General features: G+C 46.0%; 2 protein-coding genes across 6 annotated transcripts in view; both read left to right on the top strand.

The window, feature by feature from the left end:
• LOC116891772 (ubiquitin-conjugating enzyme E2 R2) overlaps positions 1 to 18819 on the top strand; it is a 618378-nt gene that overhangs the window by 438451 nt on the left and 161108 nt on the right. The gene's annotated exons all lie outside the window — the stretch shown is intronic.
• On the top strand, positions 512 to 18752 carry C1H1orf159 (chromosome 1 C1orf159 homolog). Of its 5 annotated transcripts, none has more exons than XM_032892988.1 (10): positions 513 to 751; positions 5377 to 5489; positions 8386 to 8479; positions 10796 to 10871; positions 13532 to 13627; positions 13887 to 13952; positions 15048 to 15182; positions 15508 to 15533; positions 15626 to 15656; positions 17763 to 18752. In XM_032892988.1, the coding sequence occupies exons 3-10, from the start codon at positions 8408 to 8410 to the stop codon at positions 17858 to 17860; spliced, it is 600 nt and encodes a 199-aa protein (XP_032748879.1). In that variant the 5' UTR covers positions 513 to 751; positions 5377 to 5489; positions 8386 to 8407; the 3' UTR covers positions 17861 to 18752. The 5 variants fall into 5 exon arrangements, with proteins under 5 accessions (XP_032748888.1, XP_032748862.1, XP_032748898.1 ...); XM_032892979.1 differs by having other exon boundaries at positions 513 to 894; XM_032892997.1 differs by lacking the exon at positions 5377 to 5489 and having other exon boundaries at positions 512 to 751.

Here is an 18819-nt window from a genome sequence, read left to right as displayed (position 1 = left end):
TTGGGGATTTAGCTCAGTGGTAGAGCGCTTGCCTAGCAAGCTCAAGGCCCTGGGTTCGGTCCTCAGCTCTGAAGGAAAAAAAAAAAACACACACACACACACACACACATATATATATATATATATGTATATATATATATATATATATATATATATATATATATATATATATATATATATAGAGAGAGAGAGAGAGAGAAATAGAAAGCAAAAAAAAAAAAAAAAAAAAAAAAAAAAAAGAAAAAGCACCTACCCACCTCAATCACAAACTATGGCCAGTCAAATATTGCAAAGGCTACCGTAGCCTTGAGGGGCAGTTCATAGATCTTTTGTGATCCTCTGAAAGGGAGAGCTGCCGAGGAAGGCGGAGGTCACACCCCATACCCTAGAATCAAGTCAAGCACTGGTAGCTCGCCACCTAACAAGGACTAAGATGATTGGCCGCCGCTAGGAGTATTGGGAAATGTAGTCGTTTCTCTCCCACACTACTCTTTCCCTTCCCCTCCCTAGGTTCAAGTTCTCTTGGACTACATTTCCCAATCAGAACTCCGAATGCAAGCCAAACTGCCTGGAGAGAATCCTGTACAAACGCACTTGGGCGAGGGGGCCGTTAGGAGTTGTAGTTTTTTTTGCCTAAAGCAGCCCTCGCCAATGCCTGGGCGTGGGAGGATGAGAGACTACAAGTCCCAGGGGGCGCTCGCGGGGCGTTCGCTAGGCGGCCGGTACGAAAGAGGAACCTGCCTGGTGTGTGGTGAGTGGAGGCCCAGGTCTGACGGAGGTGGCTGCTGCAACTACACGATAAAGGCTCCGGGTAGCCCAGACTCCAGGACTCATCTAAGGCCTAGCGGGACAGTACCCACCCTGTCTGCCTGACATTTTGTCAGTGATGAGGCGGTACGGATGGAGCCGGGAGTGGAGCATGGTGGTTGCGCGAATGGACAGATGGAGGGAGGGGAGGTTGAAAGGGAAGAATGAACCGCAGGCAGCACGGAGGTGCGCGGAGCCGAGCGGAGCAGGACGTGGGAGATGAGGGACTTCCGTTGGTCTGTTGGTGTCATGAAGTGGTCCAGGTCCTGCCACGGGATGTGGTCTTCTTGAGGACTTTGCTGTGAGAACCACTGTATCAGCGTATTACAAATCCTACCGCAAAAGGCTTTTGGCCCTTGTAGTTTCTCCACGCAACTGTATTCTTACCGAATTCTCAACTCAGTAGGCCTATTAAATTTAAAGGTGTCGAACTTAGCCCAGTATTTTGTTTTTGTTTTGGGGAAGGGTTTGGCCACGTAGCCCCTGCCAGCTTCTAACTTGCGTCTATTGGCCCGTAATCTTGTTGGGTTTTTTTAGTATCACTGCAGTGTACGAAGAAGGCAAAACCAGGCTTTTTTTTTGTTTGTTTGTTTGGTTGGTTGGTTGTTTTTTTTTTTTTTTTTAATGTGTGCGTGTGTGTCCTAGGTGGGGGGGGGGTCAGGATTTGAATCCGGGGCTTTCTCACATTTTGAGACCTTGCTGTACAACCCTTGCTTCTCCTCTACTATAGATCCTGCAAGAAAGTCATGGGCTTCACCAGGTTGATTCAGGTCACAAACATAGGCTGGTAACTATGTTAAGAGCCCGACAATAATTTGAGTCTGTTTTTATTTTTAGAAGCTTGTAGAAGAAACTACAGATCTGAATTATACAAAAAGTTTTCTTTCTCCTCTCTCCCCTCTCCTCTCTCCTCTCTAAACCACCCTCTTCTCCCCTCTCCCCACTTTTCTTTCCTTTTTGAGACAGGGTGGCCAGGTACTCACTCTGTAGACCAGGCTGGGATCAAAGGCCCCATCACCCAGCTGATAGTTTCTTTTCTTGACTTCCACATCCTGACCTTAATAGTCTTCCCCAAAACAAAGCAAGCACTTATCTTGGTGGGCTTAAGCTCATCTTAGGTGAGCTCTTGTGTCCACTAACAGCATCTGTCACAACCTTCAGAACTGGCTTGCATTTGTCCCTCATGTTAATTAGGATCTATAAAGTAACTCGTTTAAAGAACACTGCTACCAGGCAATGGTGACACACATTCCCAGCATTTGGGAGGCAGAGGCAGGCAAATCTCTTGAGTTCCAGGCCTCAGGATAGTCAGGGCTGCAGAGAAAAGCCCTGTCTTAATAAAACCAGATGGTGGTGGTAGTGGTGGTGGTGGTGGTGGTGGTGGCAGTGGCTGGCAAAATGGCTTAGTGGTTAAGAACCACTATTCAACAAGAAAACCTGAGTTCCAGTCTCAGTATTCATGTCACACAATCACCTGTAACTCCAACTTTAGGGTCCATTTCCCTCTTTTGACTTCCACTGGCACCTGCATTTATGTTCATAAATATATAACCTGTAATTACCTAGTTAAGATTAAATCTTTTCTAAAAATCCAACTGTGTGCTGGAGAGATGACTTGGCAATTAAAAATACTCTCTGCTCTTGCAGAAGAAGACTAAGGTTGAGTTCTGTCGGTGCCTCGGCTGGTCTCAAATTCAGGAATCCCTCAACCTTTGCCTCCGGGGTATTAAAAGCCTGTGCCACCACTCTTGATGCTTTTTTATTTTTATTTTTGTGACCTGTTGAATTCAGTTAACACTGTCTGCTGGAATATTAGCTGATCTTGTTGTTAGTTTGATCTTGCACAAGTAGCCCTAGCTTCAGTGAGCTCCTGTGTGCAACGGTTACATAATGTTCACAAGATAGCAGTTTACAACATTATTTCCCATCCCGTGGCTTTTAAACTCTTTCTATCCTCTCTTCCACAATTTCCCCAAGCCTTGGGGAGGGGAAGGTTGAAATAGATGTCCTATTTAGGACTGAGCACACTTATTTTCAGTTCTTCAACCACCAGATCAATTTACTTTTTTTTTTTATATTTATTTGTTAAGCCAGGATCTCACTTGTAGACAAGCTGGCCTCAAACTCACAGAGAGCTTTCTGCCTCTGCCTTGACCTTGAAAGTGCTGTGATTAAAGGTGTGTGCCACTATGCCTGGCCTAGATTATCTTTTAAGAGAGAATACAATAGTATGTAACATTTTTTTTTTCTTTTTTTTTTTTTTTGGAGCTGGGGATCGAACCCAGGGCCTTTCGCTTCCTAGGCAAGCGCTCTACCACTGAGCTAAATCCCCAACCCCAGTATGTAACATTTTAATCTTTGGCACATGCCAGTATGTTATGTCACTATCCAGGGCCAGAAGTATTCCATTTTTTTGACCTGGATGCTTAAGGGGGCATTTAGGATATTTTCCTTTGTAGTGTTACCAGGGAAATAAGAGGTGGTGCCCAACCTTCAGTGGTATCCAAGGCTACTAATCCTTGTGTAGCTACATAATATAAAATATAGTGGAGGGCTGAGCATAGTGACCCACCTTTAATTCCAGCATCCGAGAAGTAGAGGCAGGGGAATTTCTGTAAGTTCAAGGCCAGATGGCCTTCACAACTAGTTCTAGTTTTGTTGTGTCTCCAAAACAAAAAAATGGTGGAGAGTGATAAAGGAAGATATGTCTCTCTCTGAGCACCCATGAGCCATGAGAGTGAACCCATACACATGTACACACACATGCACCACACAAAATACCAAAATAAAGTGGAGAGTAATTAATGCTGACTTCTGGCGTATACACTGCACACAACAGAAAAGTATAGGACCCACATAGTGAGAGAACTGACTCCCACAGGTTGTCCTCTGACGTCCATGCATGGCACAGCAGGTGCGTATATATAACATAAACAAATAATCAAAACTTTAAAAATTTTATTCAGAATGACTAAACCAGTGGAATGGCGGAGTAGGTAAAAGGGTTTACAGCCAAGGCTGACAACCTGAATTTGATCTCTGGAACCTACATGGTAAAAGAAGAGAACTAACTGTTCTCTGATCTCCACATACATGCTACAGCACGCATTTCATGGCATGCATGTGCATACTCATGCACACACACAGACACACGCAGTGAATAAGCACCTGTTACAGAACCACCATCTCTAATTGGAAGATAATCCAGTTAAAACACATAATAGATGAGAAAAGACAGTTCAATAGGACCCACGTGTGACAACGTCATGAAAAGATGCCAACCATTGCTAGTCATGAATGCTTATAACCTAGGATACCACTAGGTGCCCACCAGACAATGGTGAGGGTGTAACACCTTTGAGCTCTTCTCTGCTGGTGGGGAAGTAAAGAAGTACTCCTAAAAGTGTGACAGGCTAAACATACCTCTCTGATCCAGCACAAGTTCCTTGGTATTTACCTATGAGAAATAGAAATAGAAATACAGGTTCACATAAGGTCCTCAAGGCCCCATGATTTCCAAAGTAGTAGAATCAGCCCAGGAACCTGTGAGCAGGTAATAGGTAAAGGAAATGAGGTATAGCCTCCTCACAATCACATAGTAATGAACAGAGCACATAACCAAGTACACCTAGAGATCCTCAGTGCTGAATGAAAGGAGCCATGTATATTGTCTGTACTATTTTTTTTTTTTTTTTTGGTTCTTTATTTTCGGAGCTGGGGACCAAACCCAGGGCCTTGCGCTTCCTAGGCAAGCGCTCTACCACTGAGCTAAATCCCCAACCCCTTGTCTGTACTATTAATATGAAATTATAACTGCTTTGTAGTGACAAGGTCAGCTTGGTTTCCTGGGGCTGTAGGTTGAGGAAGGAGGGCTCATAGAAGGCTCCAATACTGGTAGCTTTTTTTTGTTGCAGTGGTGGCCTCACAGGTACATATTTTTCCAGAACCCCCTGACTTGTCTATTTTAAATAGACAAGTTGGTTGGTTATTGTGTGGAAATTATGCTTTAGTACAGTTGACACGTAACAAATGGCAGTGTTAGTTAAAATGTTGGGCTTTTTTACTTGACCAGAGAGAGAGCAGAAGGGTCTATTTAACATCTGGGAGTTTTCCTCCAGGGCAGAGAAATACGGTCTATGGAAAAGTTGAAATTTGAGTACATCCTACAGTTGAGAGGCGGGCAGCCAGACTACAATATAAATATGTCTCTAAGAAGATTTCACACCTTAGAAAGAAGAGTTAAGTCAAGGACAGCATGCATTACTGAAACAAATAAAAAAGCATGTACTAATGAGTGCCGGAAAGGCGCTGGGTAAGACTTCACAGAACTGCAGGCCTGAGCACCACCTCTTGCCCCTCGCAGAGTGGTCATTGCCTTGACAGTCCTGGCTTAAATCCAGTATAAAGTGAATTACAGTACAAATTCCCACTTCCCCTGCTGATAGGACTAGATCTATATCATCCTGAACCCCTAAGGATCGTGTGGACCCCCATAATCCCTCAAGTGGGGCTCCCCACTGCCCCAGGCCATTTTTAGCCTCAAACTGAAACTTCTCTGCATTCTCTTAGACTTCCTCTACCTAGGAAGCTCAGACTACTATTGTTCCAGAACTGGAGATGCCCAGCTTACCTGCTATTTCAATGCTTCAATGGCCTCTGCTAAGTAAAAAGTCTTCCTAGAGGTAACTTATCATCATCATCACCATCATCATTATTATTTTGAGACAAGGTCTCATGGTATTTCAGGCTGGTCTTGAATTTACTATGTAGCGGTGTACTACCAAGTGTTTGGATTAGGGGGCGTGTGCCACCACACCAACTTACGCTAATGGATAAAACTCAGGGCTTTGTTTATGCTGCACAAGCACTTTACCAACTGAGCTACATCTTGGGTCTCTTAAGAGGTAACTGTTTAAAGTTTTATTTTTTATTTTCCTTTAATATGATTGGGTGTTTTGGCTGCATGCATGTCTATGTACCACATGCGTGCAGTGCTCTCAGAAGCTTTACCCCACTGGAATTGAAATTATAGATATCTGCTATGTGGGTGATAGGAATTGAACCTAGGTCCTTTGGAAACACAGCCAGCGTTCCAGTGGTTAACCACTCAGCCATTTCTCCCATCCAGGTTTTGTTTTTTGAGAAACCCACTATGTAGTTCTGGCTAGCCTGAACCTCACTAGGTAGACCAGACCATACCCTGCTGACTTTCTGTTGCTGTTATTATTTATCTGTTTGCTTTTCAAGACAGGGTTTCTCTATGTAGCCCTGGCTGTTATGGAACTTGCTCTGTAGACCAGGCTGATCTCGAACTCACAGAGATCTGCCTACCTCTGCCTCCTGCTGTTGGGATTAAAGTCACGCACCAATCCCAACTGCTCTTCCAGAGGTTCTGAGTTCAATTCCCCAGCAACCACATGGTGGTTCACAACCATCTTTAACAGGATCCCATGCCCTCTTCTGGTGTGTCTGAAGACAGCTGCAGTATGCTCATATAAATAAAAAAAAATAAATCTTAAAAAAAAAAAAAAAAAAGGAGACAGAGGTACCAAACAAACAAAAAGTGCAGTCACAAGAGGAAGGATCTGGAGACCAAAAAAGTTTTTTGTTTTTTAAGAGATAACTTTATGGCAAAAAATATTTCTTAAATCTTATTTTGGACTGACTGATTTATAAGTACCACCTTATGAGTTAACATAAGTTTGTTGTAAAAGGGATTTTGGGGAGAGACTGGAGATATGGCTTAGTGGTTAAGAGCACTTCTTTTTGCAAAGGATCCAGGTTGGGTTTTTAGGAACCACATGGCTGTGACTCCATTTCCAGGAATCTGATGCCCTTTTCTATCCTCTGCAGGCGCTAAGCACACGTGATTACGTACTCACAGTTAAAACATTCATATGCATAAAATAAAGTGGTTCTTGAAAAAGTTAAAAGGAATGGGTGTAGCTCAGTTACTTACCTAGTATGCACAAAGCCTTGCGTTCAATCCTCAACCCTGCATAAATCGAGCTTGATATCGCCTGTCTGTAATCACAGTGCTCAGTGGTAGAAGCAGGAGATGAGAGAGGTGGAGAGAGATGTTTCGGCAGTTGAAAGTACTGGCTGCTCTTGCAGAGGACCTGTGTTCTATTCTCAGCACCCACAGGGCAGCTTGCAACTGTAACTGCAGTTCAGTAGCTCCCATGTCTGTTCTGGCCTCTGCAGGTGCCAGGCCTGGTCATATACACAGACATATATGCAGACAAACACCATATATGTAAAATTTTTTCAAAAGTTAAAAAAAGTAGTATTGTTACAGATTGAGTTCAGAGTCAGCCAAGGAATATATGAAACCCTTATCTCAAAAATAGGAGAAATTATTAAGACTGTACACATGATATTACTGCTAGGCTTTGAGGTAGGCGCGTGTTTTCCTCTATTACACTAACAATGAAGCGTGTAAGCACAAAGGTAGCAGTTTGCAGGAACCAAGTGTTCTAAGGTTTAACTCTTCTTGCAATATTTGTGCTCTTTCTTGGTCTCCGGATCCTTCCTCTTGTGACTACACTTTTTTTTTTAAAAGATTTATTTATTTACTTAATGTATATAAGTACACTGTAGCTGTCTTCAGACACACCCAACCCCATTACAGATGGTCATGAGCCACCATGTGGTTGCTGGGAATTGAACTCAGGACCTCGGGAAGAGCAGTCGGTGCTCTTAACCGCTGAGCCATCTCTCCAGCCCCCGTGACTACACTTTTTGTTTGTTTGGTACCTCTGTCTCCCTTTTTTTTTTTTTAAGATTTATTTATATGAGCACACACTGCAGCTGTCTTCACACACACCAGAAGAGGGCATGGGATCCTGTTAAAGATGGTTGTGAGCCACCACGTGGTTGCTGGGGAATTGAACTCAGGACCTCTGGAAGAGCAGTCGGTGCTCTTAACCGCTGAGCCATCTCCCATCCTGCCTCTGTCTCCTGAGTGCTTGGATTAAAGGTGTGTGCCACTATGCCTGGCTTGTTCCTGTACATTTTTAGGCTTGGGTTTTACTCTGGACCAAGCAAGGTTTTACATCCTGTTTCCCCAAGGTCAGAAAGGCAGTATACTGTATCACTGAGAATCCCTAATGAACCCATGTTTACCCAAACCCCTAGCTAGCTACCCAGAAGGAAACCAAGTCTTTTTAGTAGTGCTTAACCTGATTAGGAGCTCACTAGGAGAAATGTGTGTCTACATCCTGGAAAATGAGAGGCACAGTGGTCTTGCTTTCAAAATCCTGAGAACACGGTGTTTTTAGAAGGAGCACCACCAGGTCATCCCTCTCAATCAAGGCCTTGCCCACCTGCCCTGGTTCCTGAGTTTTGAGTTAAAACTACAGTGATCAGGCCGGTGAGCTCCCCCCAGTCCTGTCAATGTTGACTAATTGAGGAGCTGGTATCTGTACTTTGACTACATATGCCTTCCCTGAAAACTACCCCACCCTTTCCATTAAAGCCTCACCCTCCCTGCCTTGGTCTGTCCTCCCAGTTATGTCCCTCTCAGCCCCCACCCACCCTTACTAGCGCCACCTCCTTACACACTGTTCTGTCTTGCAGATCTCCCTGCCAGCTCCCCAGCATGGCACTGCAGTGTCTCATGCTCCTGACTGGCCTTGTGGTGGGAGGCATGAGCAAATCCACAGAAAGCAAGGTAGGTAATCCTGTACCCAGTGGCAAGTTGAAGCCTCTTCACAGGCAATGGATCTTTACCCCACAAAAATTTCAGTCTTTGAACTTAGGGTTTGCTGATGTTAGCCTAACCCAGGTAGAATCCCCTTGGAGTCTACTGCTAGGGTTAGATTAGAGATACCTGGAATCTACCTGTCACCTGTTTTGTTCTGCTTTCTAGAAGATTCTTTGGCAGACCTACCTGCTGCTATACCTGACTTACAGTCTCTGCAGAATCTGATTACCCTCAGAGCTGCCGCTCTCAGTTGCTAACTCAGGAGAGCTCAGGACTGCTAGGCACACATGGTCAGGCATCTTAGCTCCCACCAGAAGTAGTTCAACAGAACCAGTGACACTCCTGTGGGGTGAGCTTTGGTATCTTCAATGGGGGTGCCATTTATTATTCTGCTTCCCAAGCCAGGCAGGATGGCGGCCTCACTGTTTGGGGTGATGGTATAGGGAATCCCTTGCTGACTTGGCCAAGGGTAATGAAAGGGATGACTGGTGCACTGGGCCTTGATCTTTCCCATGCTGTGTCCCAGTTACCCTCAGGTCACAAAAACAGACGTGCCAGGCGTGGTCATACAAACCTGTAATCCTATTCCACAGGAGTCTGAGACAGTAGGACTGGCCTACATAATGGATCCTTGTCTGTCTGTCTTTCTTTTCTTTCTTTTCTTTTTTTTCTTTTGAGATAGGGTTTCTCTGTCCAGAAACTTGCTCTGTAGACCAGGCTAGCCTCAAACTCAGAGATCTGGAGTATTGGGATTTAAAGACATGCCACCACTTGACTGGAACCTTGTCTTAAAAACAAAACTAAACAGGGTCAACAGGATGTCTCTGCAGGTAAGGGCACATGCTGCCAAGCCTGATGAGTTTGGTCCCTGGAACCCACAGTTAAAGGATTCCCAGAAGTTGTCCTCTGACCTCCATGTGCATGCCTCTACTCACATATACAACAATAATAAAAAGTGAAACATCTTGAGTATCATGGCATACGTCTTTAATCTTAGCACTCAGTAGACAGAGGCAGATGGATGAGTTTGAGGCCACCCTGGCCTACACAGTGAGTTCCAGGCCAGCCAAAGCTATATAATGAAAGAAATCCTGCCTCAAAATAAAACAATAATAATAAATAAAATTTAGAAATTAAAAATAAAGAAAAGGCAAACAATATAAGTTTTACATTTCTTGAAAGCTTCTATAAAGAAATAGAGGGGGCTGGAGAGATGGCTCAGTGGTTAAGAGCACTGACTGCTCTTCCTAAGGTCCTGAGTTCAAATCCCAGCAACCACATGGTGGCTCGCAACCATCTGTAATGAGATCTGATGCCCTCTTCTGGTGTGTCTGAGGACAGCTACAGTGTACTTATATACAATAAATGAATAAATCTTAAAAAAAAAAAAAAGAAGAAGAAGAAATAGAGACACCTGTATATTTATGTTGGGGTTTGGGGAACAGGGATATTTCTAAGAAATGTGATTGGACAGAGGGTATGATCTGGTTGTTGACTAGGGATGGACAGAGGGTATGATCTGGTCGTTGACTAGGGATGGACAGAGGGTATGATCTGGTCGTTGACTAGGGACCTAACGAGGCTGCTGTTCAGGTTCTTGTCCTATGGCTTCAGAGACCAGGGGTTGCCCTATCAATAAGGGAGGGCACCACTATGAGGGCCTTAGCCTGTCCTTGCAGGTAAAGGGCAGGAGATAGTCAAAGACTTTCTTCTGAGCTCTTTACTATGTCTAAACATTCTATTTTAGGGCTGTTTGTTCTGTGCCACAGTATGCCAGGCTGTCCAAGACCCAGGCCCTAGGCCCCCTTATATAAATTCATTAGTTTGTACCCTCGCAGGCCTTTGGGAGACTGGGTAGCTGGTGTTGGAAATACCTGGTCAGATTCTAGCCCTGTACTTGGTGGCTCATTCAGTTATCAAATGTTCACTGGTCATAGACTTTGCACAGTCTAGACCTGCAGCCAGTGCGAGAAGGACCTGTTGGATAGTGACAGCAATGTAGTTCAGAGACTTGCAGATAGGCAGGTAGGTAACCCCAACCTGTTTGTACTAGTAACTCCCAGGTTTTATCTCTGTCTAGGGCTGGAGTTTTCCCTGAGCTCTGCCAACACAGGCTTCAGTAGGAGTAGAGTAGGAACACTCACTTATTGACGAGATGTCACTTGACCCTAGAGAGTTTAGGGGTTGTGGGTGATGAGACAGATAAGGCCCTGTTAAGACCAATGCAGTCCTTGACATGAGCTAGGTACTTACCAACCCGTCTCACTGATGTCTCTCCTCTAGGCCCAGCAACCTGAGTGTTGTATGGATGTGGTAGACGTCAATGCTACCTGCCTAGGTACAGGTCTCTGTGGCCCAGGTAAGCAACACTGCAGACCATTCACCACTCCACCAGCATTCCTGGGTGTTCTTACTCCTCAGTGATAAGACAGCTGGGGGGATGGAAGAACTTGGGGTGACATTGTGCAAAGAAGGCCTACCTACCTGGGCACTCTCCTTGAGCAATGTAACCATACCTTTGTCTACTCCATGCAAGGACCCTGTGGGGGACTCTTGTTCTGTAAAGGGCTAAGGCACAGGGAGGAGAAGGCTCAGAGGAGACTAAGCCAGGACAGTGCTTCCAAGAACTCAGCAGCTTTTAGGGGTATCTTTTTTTTTTAAAGATTTATGTATTTTTACTTTATGTGTGAGTGTGTTTGTGTGTGTGTGTGTGTGTGTGTGTGTGTATACATACGTACAAACATAAGTATGAATATATGTATGTGCACCACATGCATACCTGGTATCCTCAAAAGCCAGAAGAAGGTATAAGATCTTCTAGAACGTAAGTTATGGATGACCGTGTGACTCCACGTGGATGCTAGGAACAGGAACCAAACCCGGGTTTTCTTTAGGAATAGCAAGTGCACTTAACTGCCCAGCCATCTCTCCAACACCTCATGAGATATTTTGACCCTGGAATATCTAGGAATGTTGGAAGTCATTTTTGATCATCACAGCTTGTACTAAATGAGTTCAGGATGATGCTTCTGGAGGTGGAGGCCAGAGTGCTGTGGCCAGAGGCTACAGGATAACTCCACTACAGAGGACAATCCAGCCTCAATGTCAGCACGCCAAAGGTGAAGTTCCTGAATCACAAAAGATTCTTGGAAGGTCGGAGCTGGAGAGAGAAATTGAATAGGGACATCCAGGAGAGGAAGACCCAAGCGAGGTGTCAAGGCCACCCACTGTCTTACCTGTCCTGAGGCAGGACTGTGGGCTGTTGCTTGTTTTAGACTAGAATGACCCAGACCTATCCCTTTATCTGTCAAGGGGCACTCCTTGGCACCCGTCCTGAGTTCCATTACACTCAAAACTACACAAACCCAGAGGAACTACTCAGGGAAGCAAGCACCTCAAAGCGTTGGTCAGGTGTCATGAGAGCAGGACTTGGACAAAATGTCGAGGCTGGAGTGGAGTAGGGGTCAAGGATGAGTGTAGTTACAAAGGGAAAAGGACATTGTTCTGGGGTAAGCAGAGAAAATGTGAGGATGCCAAGGGCCTTCATCAGCCCTCTAACCTAAAGTTCCAGCAGTTAAACTTTCCTGGGTTTCTTTTTTAAAGTCCAAGGTGTCTCTGGGCATAGGTACAGAAATGGAGATAACCAAGTTTGTGTACAGGAACCTTCAGGGCTACCACATGACTCTGGCCACCCTCTTCCAAAAATATAGTTTAGCAATCCAGCAGCAGCAGCCCTTGATCGAGTCAACTGCATCTCAACACAGGAAATTAATAAAAGGGATGATTCTAGAGATGATCTCACGTTTTTGTTTGTTTTGTTTTTTGCCACCAATTCTTACTCTGTAGATCTGGTTGGCCTGGATCTCCTAGAGGACCACCAGCCTTTGTCTCCCAAGGGCTGGAATTGAAGGCATGCACTACCACACCTGCTGAGAATCTCACTTTTTGTACTAGGTTTTGTACTGAGGACTCCATGTTCCTTGGTCTTGCCTTTAGTAGACATACATACCTCCAATGAGATCTACTCATGGCTTGAACTGCTGGACGGAGGGAAGTTAGACCACTGTAGGAAACCTATTTCTCGCTTAAGATTCCATGTTTGAGCAGGACTCTTCCACACAAGTAGAACTGAGCAGTTGGACTTTGTTCCTGTGTGGTCATTTGCCCACAGCATTGTTAGAGCTCGAATGGGCTGATGTCCCTCTTAGACCACTTATCCATTGTTCTTGACACTATGTCTGCCACCACAGAAAGGCTTCTGTCTTATCTCAACCCATCTGTTGAGACCAGACATGGTAACATTCATTATTAAGGTTCAGTGACCCATGCTTTAGCTCTGTATATTGCTCAATATCCAGCTTTGGCTTCTAGTACCCAGGCAACATATATAGAACATGTCTGCTCATTTCTTGATTGGGAGTGTTAGAAGTAAAGGCAAAGACAGTCTTCAGGATGCCCTCACCTGAGGGGAAACAGCTATCCACAAATCACTGGCCAGTGCAGGCTGGGTCACTCCAAGCATGAAGGTTTAGCTTTGGTCAGTACCAATCTGGGATAGAAATTTCGCTCAATTCTGCTACAGAGACCCTGGGAAATGGCACAGGGACAGCAAACAAACCTATGTACACCTGCCCCATGTAGAGACCCACGTAAGGGCTACACTGATACAAGGTAGGCAGCTGCCTTATATCCTGGAGGAAGTGGTTCTGGTGGATAGTCAAGATCTTCAGATAGGACCTATTTTAGGTTTCCTTCCCCAGCACTTTTAAATAGTCTCCTGAGGTATCCAATAAAATAAACGGCTTAGTGACAGCATCCGCAGGAACTTGGTTGACAGCAGTATGCTTCCTGCTGAGTTTACTTCTTTCTTTGGAATTGGAGCTTGTGCCTCCACAGACTTCCACAACATGTTAGTGTTTTTGAGTTGAAAATTACCAAATCACAATACAGAAAAGCTTACAGAAGACAATGAGATGACCTTGACTTACTTTGGCTGAAAAATTCTGTCTCCTGGTGCAGGTTGCTACAGGCACTGGAATGCAGATGGGAGTGCTAGCTGTGTTCGGTGCTGGAATGGGACCCTCCCGACATATAATGGCTCTGAGTGCAGAATTCGTATGTCTTCTCTAGCTATCTGTCCCAGTTCCCCCATACTTCACAAGGGTCTTCTTGTCCAATTTGGGGAGAAACCAAGGGAACTGAGCAGCCCCTTTGATCCCTCCCTGAGTTTTCTGTTTACTGAGGATAGCTGTAGGAGTGAACTGCTCCTTGCTTTCTCATCTCTAACTAAGATGTCCCTTTAGAACTATATGTGGAGGCCTCAGGAGGGTCCCAGGCATGGCCCAGGCCTTCCCTCAGTTCTGCTCTCCCACAGTCACTGGCCGGGGCATGCAGTTTCCCATGAACAGAAGCACAGGGACACCTGGACAGCCACATTTTGGTAAGTCTCTTAGCTCATAAGTCCAGAACTGTGGCTGTGGCTGTGACCTGGGGCTGGAGCTGGAGCACATCGTTAGAGTTAGTACTAGTCTAGCATCCCCTGTGGCTGGGGTCGTTTAGTGTGAGCATGGGCATGTGCTGGGATGCCATGGGAGGAAGACGCTTCGTGGTTTCCAAAGAGTTTCAGTTATTTAATAGCAGCCCTCACTGCTACCCACTTGTGCCCACTTGGCCTCATTCCATGTCCACTGTGACCCCCAGGCCCTGAGGATTGCATTGCCCCATCCCAACTTGCTCTTGTAGCATGTAGGCCTCAGAGGAGACTGTAAACACATAGGCCATGCCTCCTGATCTGTGTTCAAGGAAGGGGCATGTCCTATCACCTGATGCTTGTATCTCCAGAGCCTTCAAGCTTACCTTAAATGAAGGCCTAAGAAGTAAAGGGTGAAGGGATGGGTCCGGTTAACAGTGTGATCAGGCAGGCAAGAGAAGGGTGTGGGCCTGGTGCTGTTGGAGAGAATATGTCCGAGGCACAGGAGCCATACTGAGCTCCAGTAGGAGACTGCCTCTTCTGAGACTGAGCCACTTTAGGGACTCCAACCTGGGCTCATATCACTCTAACCTGGGCTCACATCCTTCAACAGTAATGGGCAGCACTTCCCGTAGCTGGCAGTTGTTCTGTCCACTACCAACCCCCTAGTCTTAACCCCAAACAAATGGAGAGAAGCAGAAGGCAACTGTGTGTATCAGAAAGCAAGTACAGTAGAAGTGCCTGCTGCCAAGGCTAGAGACTTTGACTGTCACTCCAAGAGGCTGAGGCCAGTATAGTGGAGAGAGCCCAGGACCTGATAATTCTGGAGCCTGAAATTATCCTGGGCCAGGAGAGAGTGGGCAATATGATGTCCTCGTTTTGTGGCTAGATGTGTTGGGCTCATGAAGGAGGCTGAGAGCAGAGCCCTGGCTCTGACCTGTGGCTGGCACCTAGTAGGGGCTCAGGTAGGTTTGGGAAATGGTGAGCCCCAGGGGTTAAGAAAGAAACTCTGGATATCCATTCCCCAAACCCAGGCTCTCCTGGCAGCTGTTGGTTTGTCTGCAGGGGGTCCTCATGTGGCAGCTTCCCTCTTCCTGGGGACACTCTTCATCAGCACAGGCCTCATCCTCTCTGTGGCTGGATTCTTCTACCTCAAGCGCTCCAGTAAGCTCCCGGAAGTTTTCTACAGGAGAGACAGAGGTACTTCCCACTATGGCTGAATTTCTACCTGCCTAGCTTCACAGGTACTACCCAGAGTCTGACCCACTCAGGGTTTAGGGGGTCCCCAACAGGTACAGAGCAGGCACAGGAACCTCACTGTGTCCGGAAAGCACTGTGCTTACGCTCATCAACACAGAGTGCCTTTGGATGCTCTTACAGCTGAGCATGTGAGGCTGGGCCCTGCTGCTTAGAGTTCCCCAGGTAAGAAACGTGGCTGAGCAGCTGCCCAGGCTCAGGGTGCTCAGGGCACTCAGAGCTGAGGCAGCTGCTGGGCAGCAGTGTGACACTCCATTTTCTTCCCCAGCCCCTGTCCTGCAGCCTGGTGAAACAGTAAGTAACCTATCCAACTAGGCTGAGAACCTGGGTTGTGTGTGTACCTGTGCCAGGCCATCCAAGTCTCACTCTGCCTTTCTCTTTTCAAGGCTGCAATGGTCCCCCTGCCACAGTCTTCAGGTACAGGCTGCAGCATGTTATGGGAGTTGGGTGGAAGGGTCTTACTGTGGGATCTGCAAAGCCTATTCTATGCTTTTATCCCCTCATATAAAGGTCCCTCTCTGGGACCTGATCTACCTTCATATATGCTAAGAGGACTGCCCCATAAGGCAGGGAAAGGACAGGCATTCAGCAGGCTCTACTCTTCTTTCTTACCAACCCACATGGTTTTCATGCTGTCTTCTCAGCATAGGGCCAGACTCCCTGCTTCTTCTCTAGCCTTGTCCAAGTCTAGCTCTTCTTGAGAGCTATAAGGGAAAGGTTGGTTCTAGAGCTTTTCCCTGGTGGGCCTATCTGAGTGTTTGTAAACCAGTGTATAGAAGAGGCCATGAGCAGAGGTTCCACAGCTACAAGCCCCAGAGCAGGTTTCCTTAACTTCTTTCCCATCCCATTGTCTTCCTTGTGCAGTGGTCCAGAATAGAGAACCAGTGACACTGTTTCTTTCTTTTGAAGATAAGTAGATCCTTGATGAAGTTAGACGTACCTTGTTCCCATTAATACCTGTCTCAAGTTCTCCAAAGCAGCCTTGTCCCTGAGGACCTTACAGGTGTTGTTAGGGACCTGTGGCACTATAGTTAGTGACTATGCAGCAAAATACACACCCTGGCCACTGTAATGAAACTATCCCTTGATAGTTCTCGGAGCCAGACATTAGAAATCAAGATGTTGGAGTTGGGGATTTAGCTCAGTGGTAGAGCGCTTGCCTAGGAAGCACAAGGCCCTGGGTTCGGTCCCCAGCTCTGAAAAAAAGAGCCAATAAATAAATAAATAAATAAATAAATAAATAAATAAATAAATAAATAAAATCAAGATGTTGGGGTGAGAGAGATGCATTTCAAGGCCTGATAGATGGGGAATCCCTGGTGTTTCTTCCAGCTCCTAGTATCTCATTCCTCCTGTGGCTTGTGTCCACATCAGACATGTCATGTCTCTCTTTCCCTCTGAAGAGGTTACTAGTCATTGGGTTCAAAGCCTACCTTTTTAATCTAGAGCGATCTCACCTCCTATCCTAATAGAATCTGCACAGACCTTTTTTCAAATAAAGGTTATGTTCATGGTCTTCAAAGCTCAGGGTGCAGACCTGTCTTCAAAGGGTGCCATCTAACTCCATGTAGTACATAATGCAAGTGTTGTTGTAAAAATATAAAAATAAAAAGGTACGGTTGTCTTTTATCCCACTAGGTCTGCACCGCGGTGCCCAAGGTATCTGCTAGATATCTTGGCGGAAACACATCCCAGCCGCACACTTTCCTACACTCAAACCGTCACTTAAAAGAACACACAACACAATAATCTTAGATCCAATTGATAAGATATAATTGCCCACTTAAACATACAAAGCCTGGTACCATCCATCCCTTGAGAACATTAATAACAACCTGTAAATACGCAGAGCAGAATCTTAAAGTAGATTCCCCCCCACCCCACCCCCCAGAGCTGGGGACCGAACCCAGGGCCTTGCGCTTCCTAGGCAAGCGCTCTACCACTGAGCTAAATCCCCAACCCCCACAGAGCAGAATCTTAACATCACCTGCCATGGCTTTTCCCCCTCTCCTCTCTCCTGTCTATTCCTCTCTCCTCCTCTTCCTTCAAACTTCTCTCCTGCCCATCCTTCCTTCTCCTCCAATGACAGGCCTCCTTCTATCCTGTACCTGCCCTTCACCTGTACTTTACAGATTCAATGGGGAGGTGGTTCTGGTGAAGTCACCTCTGTCCTTGGGTCAGTGGAATTAGCATCAAAATACAGATAACTTCAGGGCAAACCACAACATGCAAGTGTGATCTGTGCTTTTGTCTTAAGGAATAACTGGGCTCTAATACAGGCCCAGGGGAATGGGGTCTGGGTGAGGTGGGGGTGGGGGTCTAATAGGAAATACTTGAGCTTACGGGAGCCTCCATTAGAAGAAATTGCTGTTGTGCAAGTGGAGCCTGTTTCTTGGTAGAATAAATACCATATATGGGCTTTTGTGCCCTGTGGCTGTTCAATATGCTCCTGAGAGCCAACAGTGCAGGCAAAGACCTAAACTTACCTATCTCTCACTCAGCTTGTCTTTGACCCTGTTTCAGTGAGAAAGCCAAGATACATCAGGCGTGAGCAGCACCCAGACAAGAATAGGGATCCTTCTGCCTTCTCCACAGTGGAGGCCCACATCAGCAACGTCTGACCTAGAGGTCAACTGAGATGTCACAATACAGCAGTGGAGGCCTGGGGCTTAAGATATGCCAGAATTGACTCCCAAGGACAGACACGTACAAATGCTGGGGGATGCTACCCTCCATGCCAGGAGATCTTCACTGTGTGGTTTAACAGGAGTAACATCTGTGAGACCTGAGGACTCAAGAGCAAGTCATGTGGGGTCTGTGCCCCTTAGGAGTAACAGCATCTATAACAGCTGTAACACAGGCCTGATTCAAATGATCAAAACTTCTGGAGCCCACCCACTGGAGCCCATAGTAGACAGCATCTCTCCTTCACCACCCAGCTAAGAAGAGTGAAACCAAGGTTCCAACAGTGGAGAAAACACAGCCTGGAAACTGGTACCAGCCATAGGTTGCTCTAGTGTCAGCTGCTACTTAACTGCTGGCCTCTCAAGGCACATATTTCTCAGAGTTGCAGAATTGAGTGTCCTGGGTTTTCTGATTCCAGAAGCCACCAGAACCCTGTCTCCCAAGGTCAGACTTCCATCCAGCTACCTTTCAGGCTGGGCACTCAAAGTAAAATGTTTACCCATGGGGTCTCCATCTCTGAACACTTCAGATCACTTGTCCCATTGGGCTTGTGAGATCATGCTGGTCAGCAGTCCTGTCTTTGCTGTTCCAAGACTCCAGAAGCTATGTCTGTGATCTGCTAGTATGGCTGGTGGCATTGGTCATGTGCTCCTGTAGAAGACAGTGCATGCCCCTCCATGTGGTCCAAAGGTGTCTAGCATCTTCTTCAGCATCAGGCACATCTGATGTTCCTCACAGTGTTGTGAGTTTGTTTTTCCAGACTTGAACCAGTGGCTCAGGTAGCAGCAGCAATTTAAAGTTGGACCAATTAAATTAGACTAGATCTTCTCTCCTCTAGCTTTATTATCCCAAGGGTCATCTATTCAGTGTGTGTGGGCTAGCTACCCCATTGCCA

The sequence above is a fragment of the Rattus rattus genome, chromosome 1 (genome assembly GCF_011064425.1).
Source record: "Rattus rattus isolate New Zealand chromosome 1, Rrattus_CSIRO_v1, whole genome shotgun sequence".
NCBI lineage: Eukaryota > Metazoa > Chordata > Mammalia > Rodentia > Muridae > Rattus > Rattus rattus.
The sequence above is the reverse complement of the archived record's forward strand: the minus strand, read 5'-3'. Positions and strand labels throughout refer to the sequence as shown.

What these genes read in the sequence shown, in the direction of transcription:
- C1H1orf159 (XM_032892971.1), top strand. An exon ending in TTTCTACAGGAGAGACAGAG is followed by an intron (nt 15,183 to 15,507) that starts GTACTTCCCACT and finishes TTTCTTCCCCAG; the next exon opens with CCCCTGTCCTGCAGCCTGGT. An exon ending in CCCCCTGCCACAGTCTTCAG is followed by an intron (nt 15,657 to 17,762) that starts GTACAGGCTGCA and finishes ACCCTGTTTCAG; the next exon opens with TGAGAAAGCCAAGATACATC.